The sequence below is a fragment of the Eurypyga helias genome, unplaced genomic scaffold (assembly GCF_000690775.1).
Source record: "Eurypyga helias isolate BGI_N326 unplaced genomic scaffold, ASM69077v1 scaffold3387, whole genome shotgun sequence".
NCBI lineage: Eukaryota > Metazoa > Chordata > Aves > Eurypygiformes > Eurypygidae > Eurypyga > Eurypyga helias.
Genome location: NW_010263499.1, coordinates 1 through 10,557, shown reverse-complemented (window position 1 = coordinate 10,557; position 10,557 = coordinate 1). Strand labels below are relative to the sequence as shown.

Here is a 10,557-nt window from a genome sequence, read left to right as displayed (position 1 = left end):
ATGAAGAGTTTTGCTCTTCTTTTTCTAGTAGTGGTCTGTGGCATGGGAGGATTAGGACAGAAGTTGAAGCCAAAGAAAAGAAGCAATGGTGAAGAAATCAATTTTCGGACTAAAACCAAAGACGTTTGCACAATGAGCATAAGTGGGGACGAGGAGATGGAACTAAAAATTGAATGCAAAAGCCAAGGCCTGTCCTACTGGTGTGAATTCACTGGCAAGCCATCTGTCTGTCGTGCTTTCAGAAACAATCCAAAGATTTACTGGAATCAGATTGCCGCGGAACTTAGAAAGCTCCCGCATGCTTGCGAATCCACGCAAGTGTTGAAGACCACCATGTGCCAAAAGGCTCCCACAGAGGCTCTCATGAAGCAAATAGCTGCTGGTATGGAGCCAGAAGATCTAGCAAACCATGACAAACCAGTCCAGAAAACTTCCACTTCTATGACGGGAGCAGGGAAAAGCCCTGTTAAGAAAATAGGGAAACCTCCAATACTACCTCTTATAAAACCAGCCCAACATGGGCAAGGGGCTGAAAATGAAATGGAAGCAATGAAACTGGCACGGGAACACTGCTGGGAATCCCTGCAGGGTTTCTGCTCCTACATTATTGGCATCTTTACTGGTTAAAGAGGATTTGCTTCAGGTAAAACTCCCATCTTAATGCACAGCAGAATATACCTTCTGTAGCTTTGTTTTATTTTATCTTGGGGATATCTCAGGGGTGTGGAGAGGGATGTTCTAGGATTGCTCACTAAAATCTAGCATGGCAAAGCCTGTACCGTGGCTTCTGAGGGGCTGGGCAGCTTAAGCTCCCAGTGATGTCTATCTCAGGACTCCCTGACAGACTCCTGTGAGGTCTTTAGTAGGTACTGAGATATTTGTACTATCTGTTACTAATCCTATGGTATTTCAGTTCTAACTGTTTGAATGGGGCTTGTTTTCTGCCTTCTGTCATTCCTTCCCTCTTATGCTGACTTTTGGATTTAAGCCCATGAAGTAAGGTAAATAAAAAATGCATCAGCTAGAACAATTTAAAACTACATTCAGAAATTGAGAGGATAAAACTTGATCCTCAAAACTGCTCGTTAATAATTGACCATTTTAAAAATTAGTTCATAAACAACTTGCAGAAATGAGTAAAACCAAACAAACTGTCTTAGTTTGCAGGTCTGTTTCTGTAGAGGTGATAGGGGATTGCGTTTGGGCATTCTCTGCTGAATCTCAGGTTTTCAGCCAGGATTTGAAAAGGCAAAGCCCTTGCAGAAGTGATTGGTTTATACGCACTTCCACTGGGGCTCGGAGAGAAAGCCAGGAGCTGCTGATTAACCTGGCAGACTTCTGACAGAAAAGGGAATGTAGGCAGCATGAGCCAGCAAGTGTTTATGCTGCTAATGGTCTTTCTTGTGCTTAGTACAGCAAAGTGACTAATTTTTTTTTGTTTTGTTTTGCAGAGCAAAATTTTTACAGCTGAAGAAGGGTCCTGGTTGTAGTTTAATAATTTAGACTTAAGAATCTTGGTTTAAAAATGAGTCATCTCTATAAATCTTGTAGCTATTGGTTCTTTGCACCCCTAAAAAAGAAACCTTTTAACAGCCCTGAAAAATGCATGAAACTGGAGTGACTACTTAAAAGTGTTAGGCTGAAGTAACTGTTCCGAGGTCTGTTACACACCAAGGTGTCCTGGTTATATGTAATCAAGGTTCCAGAGTGCTGACCTTGACTAGGTTTTTGTGTGTGCTGATTCGCTTCCGTTTGTTAAGAGATGAAAGCTGTAAATGATGCTACCCTTAGTGCAAACAATAAAAAGATTTTTGAAAACATACTCAGTGTGCTTTCTTGAAATTTTAAATGGAGCTACTCCTATAAAGTCGTGGTATTTGATACTTGTTTTTTAAGAGCCTGTTGGTTAAATGTGTAAGAGAAGTTACAGGTCTGAGTCATTACTTTCCTGCTGTGAACATGTTTTCATTAATATTAATGTTTTCAATGTTAGTATGTTTATATTACAATAATAAGTTTCAGACAGCAAGGAAAGAAAGATTGGAGAAATAAGAGAAATGTAAGCACACGTTTCTAAACACAGCAGATGAGAAGTGTTCATCTGTGATGCATCTGCAGAGTTCAGGTTCTGTTAGTCATAATACTGATGTTTGGGGTCAGTAAATGTTCTGAAAGGTTATGCACTTGGGCACTTGCACACATCTCATCAAAACACAAAGCAAGACCTACCAGCCTGTTGTCAGAGATTACAGCACATTGATATTCAGGTCATTTTTTCACAATGATCCCTTTTGTTCCCAAGTGAGCTTCACATCAGGGATAGAGCTGGAAAAACTTCCTACCACAGAAATAAGTAGTGCTCTGTATTTGCCGTTAAACAGTTTCTGCAAGGCCTTGTTACACTGAAGTACTTCTCCAGCTTTTCTCACAGATTTGTAATTTGCACTTCATTATTCCGGATTGGGACCACCCAATCACTAAACTTTGTGCTTGTACCAAAAAAAAAATTGAAATAATTTTCTGTCCCCAAACCTCCTGAGATAATGTGGAAAGGAACAACAAGTAATGAACACGGGTTCAGGGCAGAAGGTTGTATGTACAAGGCAGAAATACAGCTTGAATGCTGATAAAGTGCAAGCTCAACCAAGTCGGTATTTTTGTCAGCTGTAAATCTAATGTGATTGATCTTTCTTTGTAACTTCACTTCCCCTTGTGAGGCTCTTGTCCTGAGAATCAAAAATAAGTGAATAGATGTACTACTGTATTTCTGTCATAGAAATTAATATAATTGTTTGATTTGCAAACCTGCAAAATGTATCAAAGTGATATTTGGGAACTCTTTGGAAATGTTCAGGAGAGGTTGAGGGCTTTCTTGAGGAATGTTTGGGGTTTTTTTTAAATATTTTAAAATTTAAAATCTATACTGCATAGTGAATATTTTGCAGTAGCATCCACTACAACAGTAATGATCTCAAAGATGAGACAGTGTCTTACATTGAGAGGAGGCTGGGAGAGCCAGTCACCCACCATACTGAGAGCAAGAGAAAAGAGGAGGAGGTTTCATCGCTTCACCAAAAGAAAATTCTCCCCTCTATGCCCATGCTATGTATATGCACTGTGCACAGAAGGCAGCAAAGTTGTCTGAGTTTGTAGAACTTGATGATACATCTAAAATATGGGTCCATCTTTGATTCTGCCTCATAGAGGACAAATGTCATGTGTATGTGCGCTGTTCCCTTGGGAACTCGTATCTTGTTGCAGCGGAGCAGAGCTCGGCTGCACAGGACTCAGTCCTTGGCACTGTGTGGTCTGCAGTGACCGCCTGAATCTTCCCTGTTGAAATGGACACTAGAAATCAAATACTCTTGCTCCGAAGGACCCTCTTTCATTAAATGCTCTTTGTAAAATATCCAGGATCCAGAATACATAGTTAAGCACTAAATTTTACAAAAAGGTAAAGATTTTGGTGATGCATGGCTTGAATTCCATTTCATTAGGCAACACTAACCCTCAGCAAGTCAGTTAACTAATGATCTTGCTTTCAAAATGTTTAAAAATTGGACGTTAACTGAAACACCCCACCTCAGTGTAACAGCGCTGTGATTGTATCGCTACATTACCATTTAGCTGTGTTTAGCACTAGAAACGTACAGGCAGTTGCCTGCTTGGTATGAAAGTGCTATTCACTAATGAAAGGATGAATTGAGAAGTGTTTGTGGTGAGTTTAAAGCAGTCTTCAAGTAGCTCGTGCATGAATGAAACCTGCTGTTTCATTCATTTTAGGTTAACCTGTTAGTCCCCACGTACGTGAGTACCTCAGAAAATCCACTCAAGTGGAGATGGAATGTGTCTCTTATTTTCTTGACAGAGGAACAGTAGGCAAAAATGTTCTTGGATTCCTGCAACCAGGGAAACCCCTGATATCCAGGACTGCTGCTGCTTCTGCTAATTCACTGAGCGTGAGGTAGTACGCCTGCCTCGAGATCCTTGCGTTTAGGTTCCCACAGAAGCACCGTGAGTATTTGCTACTTCGACAAGGTAAGCCTCCAAGAAAAGCAAAATGCTGCGTTTGGAGAACCTGTGTGTAAACGGGTGTGTACTAAACACAGTGAAGATCTAAAAGACTGGAGCGAGTCTAATGGAGGGCCACCGAGATGGTCGGGACTGGAGGACAATCCTGTAAGGAAAGACCAAGGGAATGGGTTTTGTTCAGCCTGGAGAAGGCTGTAGGGGTGACCTAATAGCTGCCCCTCGATACATATGAGGAGGCTATAGAGAACACAGAGCTAGGCTCTTCGCTGCCTGGTGTGAAAGGAGAAAAAGAGATCGTGGTCATGAATTGATACGGGTGAGGTTCTGACTTGATGTAAAGAAAAACCTTCACTGTGAGGAGGATAAACACAGGAGCAGGTTTTTCAGAGCAGCTCTGGAATCTCCATCTGTGGAGCTTTTCAAGACCAACTGGACAACAATTAAGCAGTGTTGTCTGGATTCACAGTGACCATACTTTGAGCAGGAGGTTGGACTATGAACCTCCCGAGGTGCCTTCTGCCTAAATGATTCTGTGATTTACAATGGAAACATGAAAGAAGGCTTAAAAGTTCTGGTTATTTAATAATGACCTCCTTTGCTAGCATCTGTGTCTCCTTAAAGTGCAAGAAAATGCTCTTGGATTAGCCATTCTAACTATATCTAATCAAACAAGAGAGGCTATTTTCTTAAGTATGTTCTGATGACAGATCCCATCATTAAGTTGAATGCATCATCTTGGATAACTTCAGTGCTTCTGTCTCTTGGTACATATTTTTATTTAATCTGGTTTTGACAGCAGAGAAAAGCAACATGAAATTCAGGTGTTCAGGTCTGTTTGCCTTAAAATCGAGTATCCAAAACTAAGGAAACCCCTTTTCACAGTGTGTAGGTTATCTGTGTTAAAGTAGACCAAATCCACACCTCAATAATAATAATGATCCTTAGCCTGCCTGTAAATCATCTCAACTATGCAGGAGTGCACTCTGGTGTTTTCTGAGGGAATTGTTTAGGTAAGTTGTCTGGTTGTTCTTGCACCATTTGCAGTCTTACATTTTGTATTCTTGACTTTTCAGTGGGTGTCATACTTGATATGGCATGGATTTTAGGGGCTGGGATCTTCCACAAAAATAAGAAGACAAAGGAAAAACTAAAATTTCCCCAAGTAATGTGTTGCCATTCCTGTTTCTTTCAGGAGCTTTATTGTTGTTGATTTCATTTTTCTGTTTCTCTTGTTACTTTTCCCAATCTCTGCTTTCTTCTTTGAGAAGGAGTGGATGCAGCACAAGAAACTTCTTTTGGTGCTCTCTGCTTTTCCCCTTACAAACCAGAGAATTGCCCTCATCAGACTTCACAGATAATTTTACAGTGACAGAAAGTATGTGATACTTATACAAAAACAGGAATAAGAAAACAAAGGGGAAGAGATGCAGTCAGTATGATGACAAGACATTGGTGTTATCTCAAGGACTTGTCACATTAGACGTACTGAGAATCTGTGTCACTTCCACATCTTGTTAACAGAGTTAACCACACAAACATTAGGCAGGAGGCCAGGTGTTGGATTTCCAGGGTAGCTATATTACAGTGTGTACAGAGCAAGAAAAAAATGAAGCCACTGTCTGATTTGGAGCGGAAGCCCATGTTCCCCTGCACACCTCCCTCTCCTCAGCAGGTTATAAAACTGCATGACCAGCTGCTTGCCCTAGGCATCCAACCCATGGTTGCTCCCACTGCCTCCAGGTTTACAATGATTTTAGTCAGGAGGGGAAACAGAGGTGTCCTTTTTAAGTCTGCTGGATGCAGACGTAAAAAACTGCGCTACTCTGTCGCTTCTGCTGCTCCCCGTAAAAATTTATGTGCAAGTGATGAAATTGGTTACGCTGGTAAGACAAATAAGGGGGCAATGTGGTGTGTGAGGGGGCCTTCCCCACAGACAGAGCTGTAATGAAAGTATGAATTTGCCTAGGAAGCAAAGAAGGGTAGAAACTTTCCGCTGAAGGAAATAGTGAGCAAAATCCAGGCTCTGAACTCTGACAGGGGGGCCTCACTGTTTCCTCTGCCAGAACAGCCTGGCAGCCAGGAGGGTGCCCGCCATCCTCCTTCTCCCTGCCCCTTCAAGGCAGGCGCAGGCCACACGGGCGCTGTCGCCAAGGCACTGAGATCATCCCCCTGTCTTCATCACTCCAGCAATTCAATGTGGGAATCCACAGACTGGTGTTTGCAGCTGGGGAAGGTTACCTGCTGCCTTTATGATAGTGTGTCAGACCTGGCCAGCAGTGTGGGAAGGGGATCCGAGGGAAGCGTGCAGTAGGGTTTCCACTTCTGTGTGCAGGAAACACTACTTGGGAGTCATGGCTCTTGGGTGCCTCAGGTGGCACAAATGACGCCAAAGCTCAGGTGCTTGAAGAGCACCTGCTTTTGCATGGGGGAAAGGTTGCAGCATGGGCTCCATGAGGGTGATCTCCTGAGTGACCTGTGTGTGGCCCAGGTACAAGCAGACCCTGGGGACTGTGGTGGTGTGGGGCCACTTTCTCCCTCAGAAAGGTGTTCCCCGTCCTGTTGTTAAAACCTGTCCAAAGACATCCACATTGTGGATGAAGGTAAGCTACAACAGAAGATATTTTTCACAATATGCCAGACAAGAAGAGGTAAGAGCCATTGAGTAGCACCAACAAGGAATGTCATCTGTAGCAGTCTGCTTCCCCTGCCTCCTCAGGCCTGAAGTAATTTACGTAGTTGGAATCAATTCAATAGCCTTTGGCTTTGCTTCATATTGATCGTGTAGCATCTAGACATCTTCTTGGCTCCAGGTGAGTCAACAACTGAGAGAAATCAGAAACACCGTTTTCCTTCAGCTTAGGGAACTATATAACTTTAATAGAACACTACATATTTCACCTCAGCAGCAGCAGGGTCCTTTGGCAGGAACATGCTTCATCAGGAGGACAATAGATCAATCACAGTGATTTAATGGAACAGGCAAAGTTGTTTTTTCTTCCTCACTAGTAATTTTTTTTTTAGGATTTTGTCATGAGTGTTTCTGATTTGGAAAGAACACAGGATTCAAAATTAACAATTCCCTTAAATCCTTAACACCAGACAAATTAGTCTTCTGGGTATATCATGGCCCTTTTAAAATATCTACATACTAGTTGAACTCAAATAGCAGTATATGACTACTTTGCAGCTTCAGCATAATTTATATAAGCAAAGAAAATATTCTGTCAAGGGCTGTCTGTTTTCTCTTGCATTATCTAAAAGTTATTTAAAACAAAAATAATTATTGCTATTTAAAGAGACATACAGCAATTTAATTGCTAGTGTGCTTTCTACAACAGCTTTGTGTACATGCCTCAGTTGTCAGACTGTGGACTTGGAAGGGAAAACTGAATACAACGGAGTACTGAACTCAGCTAGAAGTTACTTTCTCAGCAGCAGAAATTGTTTAAAATCGTACTACATTTTATTTCCATATTGCCTTCTATTTGTACATTTCAAGGTACTACAAAAAATAGAAATATAAAGGCAACTTTCTTGCATCTCTGTGACATAAGCAGGTATCCTTATAAAGGTGGATAAGGTTAGGAACCAGAGATATAAGGGGACTTCTGACAGCAGATGTTGGGACAGAAGCTAGTATGTTAAACAGTACTAGGTGTGTGTTTAAGCAGAAACAAAAATGTGACACACATTTTTGTAGTTCTACTAGATGAGCACACACACAGGAACAAAGTCTATCCCACACACCCCGGCTTTGGATGTTGAACATGCAGCAAGGGCTCTCAAACAGAGCCAGCCTGTTACATACTTTTACTGTGGCTGTAGTCAGTAGGTCATGCCTATACATACAATAACGAAATTTGCACTGCAAACTCCATTTCTTTCTCAAGTCTTGCTGCTCAGGATTTTATCTGCTTGCATATCTGTTTGTCCACATTTTGTGAGTTCTTCCAACCGTAAATCTGTCATGCTGCAAAGTGCAGCTTAATATGTATAGTGTGCCTGGTGAATACAGACCTGCCTATATGTGCTAGGATGTAGTTTCATGTAAATCTCCCATCTGAATGCAACAGTGTTTCTTTGGTCTAGTTATGTTTTTACTTAATTAAAACCATTAGTCTTTGGTTCTTTCTGTTCATTATCTTAAATATACCTTGTCCATCAATAAATAATTATTCGGAGAAGGGAGAAAAAGCTGATGAGGAGAGGAACAAAAATAATATTCAAAACCTATTCTGTGGTTTTATATAAAAAAAGGTTTGTACAAATAGTGAGTGGTCTGGGGTAGCTGGAGAAATGGAGTACATGCTGATGAGTTCACAGGAATCTTGAGAATCACAAGATTTCACTGATTATTCCAAAACTAAAATTTTCAAGGGTCTACATGGTGAGAAGACAGCAATGTAGAAGGTTGCTTTCACCCTTTCTAGCATTTTATGCAATCTTTAAAATAAATCATGGTTTTGAAATGATTCTGTGAGATCATTTTATAAATTTTGTTCATCTTTGAAAATCTCTTTCTATTCTTTCAGAGCAGAAACTCTCCAGAACGTTGTTATTTTTCTTCTTGATTTCAACCTAATTCTGGAGTGAAGAAGCCTGTCCGGTGCACCCCACCTCACTCCTTACCCTATCAGTGGGGCAGCCATCAAGCTCGTTTGTGCCATAGTCTGTAGTTACGCAGAACAGTCAGCAGCTTATCCCAGTTCACAGCAGCTTTGAGCTTTCAGTGATGTTGAAACAAGGAAGGACTAAGGTTTCTTTGCTGAGCTCAACTATACTGCAAAAAGCTATAGCATACTGTTCTCAAAAGGAATTGGCTAGCTCTATTTATTTTATGATCTGAAGTCAAAACCTGACTGGAGCTAAGAGAAAGAATCCCACAACCATCCCTGCCTGTTCTGAGGCCTGGCTTAAGGAAACACTGCATAGAAACGTTAGGGAAGACTGCTGTAACTTGTGTGAGAGGCGCTCTTGCTCTAATCAATGGTGAGTGTGACTTCAGACCGTTGGACACTTACTAAAAGGGTGGTTTGCAAGCCAAATTTAGCAGCACCCGAAGTCTCTCCTTTCCATATTTTATTCCATTTCCTATTACACCTGAAACCTTCAATGAGAAGTGCTAAAAGACAACTTTTTCTAAGTTACAGGCATACATCAGGTCTCCCTGTGATGACTGGAAGGTGTCTGAACAACATCTGAGACCTCTGGCTGTTTCCAGTTCAGCTGTGAGAATGGGCCAGGGAGATCCAGGCTCTCTTCGTACAACCTTTGCTTCTTCTGGAGGGGTGTGAGAGGATGGTGAGTGCCAGCGCCTGCTCTCCAAAATCCCTGCAGAATATCAGGGATATTCTTTTTTTATCGTTTCAGTTTGCACCAAGCCTAATGCTTATTAGTGTTTAATGAAGTTATTTGGATTGTGTTGTCAACAACATGCAGATAACATTCGCAATCTATTAAACGGGTGTTTTAAATATTGCATGAAATAATCTAGGACTTGGTTTCTGAAGGCTGTGGAAGGCAGTGTGGGAAGTGGTTATAGGAAGGCTGTTCTTTGCTAGATACAGCCTTCAGCCCTGTTCCAAACCAGCAGGTTAATGAACCAGGAATTATGTCCTCTTTACCAACATATGGGAAAAATCCTCAAATTCCCTCATAGCATGAAGTAGGACATAGATGTGAGATTTCTATGCAGGCACACAGGAACAAATAGTCTTAAACATGAATAAGAAGTTAGTTTGTGTAATTCATGTAATAAGAGAAGAAAAGGATAATTTAAACTAGAACTGAAATTGTAATGCTGCAGCATTACTAGTAGCATTCTGATGGATGGATTTTCAGAAAATGGGTTACTGGCTGAACAGGATTGAACACTTGTAAAAAATGTCCTAGATGTTTAAAATACTGTTAGTCCTCTGCAAACTCATTAAAAAAAAAAAAAATTCATACTTAGTGTTTAGGGTTATTAATTCATTGTTTGTTAATGATCTCCACGTGGAGGAGCTGTAGAGTTAGAAATTAGCAAAGAAAAAACACTAAGTTATGAAAGAACAATATAGTCAGAGACATCATAGCTTAACTTGGTTAACTGAGCAAACCCCAAATCTGTCCTAAAATGCTGATGGATGTGTGTCCTTTCAGCTTTTGCTAACCATAATAAGTTGCACTAGAATGTGGAAAGACACGTCAAGAAACCATATTTGTTAATGGCTTCTATCCACTATATACCCAAACATGCTGATCTTCGTAAAATGAAAACGAGTAGGATTTATCCATTCTCTTTATGCTTTCTCTGTGCCTTCAGAGACTTAATGTCAAATACGGAAATGCTGAGAACTACCAGCCCACCTCATAGCTGTGAAATATATATAGTTCATAGTTATTCTTTTGACTTGCTTTTTTTTGCAGGACGTTTCAGAGGCCTTTCCAGATGTGAGCTCTTGAGCCTTACAGCCCAAGTGCTTTTAAAGGATGCTTATGCTGTGTTGCAAGTATAATCAAGTCTCTTGTGAGACCCCACCTGGA

General features: G+C 41.0%; 1 protein-coding gene across 1 annotated transcript; it reads left to right on the top strand.

Annotated features, from left to right (window-relative positions):
- On the top strand, positions 1-627 carry FGFBP2 (fibroblast growth factor binding protein 2). Its single transcript, XM_010156048.1, has one exon. It carries the CDS (start codon positions 1-3, stop codon positions 625-627), a length of 627 nt encoding a protein of 208 aa, XP_010154350.1.
- The last annotated feature ends 9,930 nt before the right edge of the window (positions 628-10,557 follow it).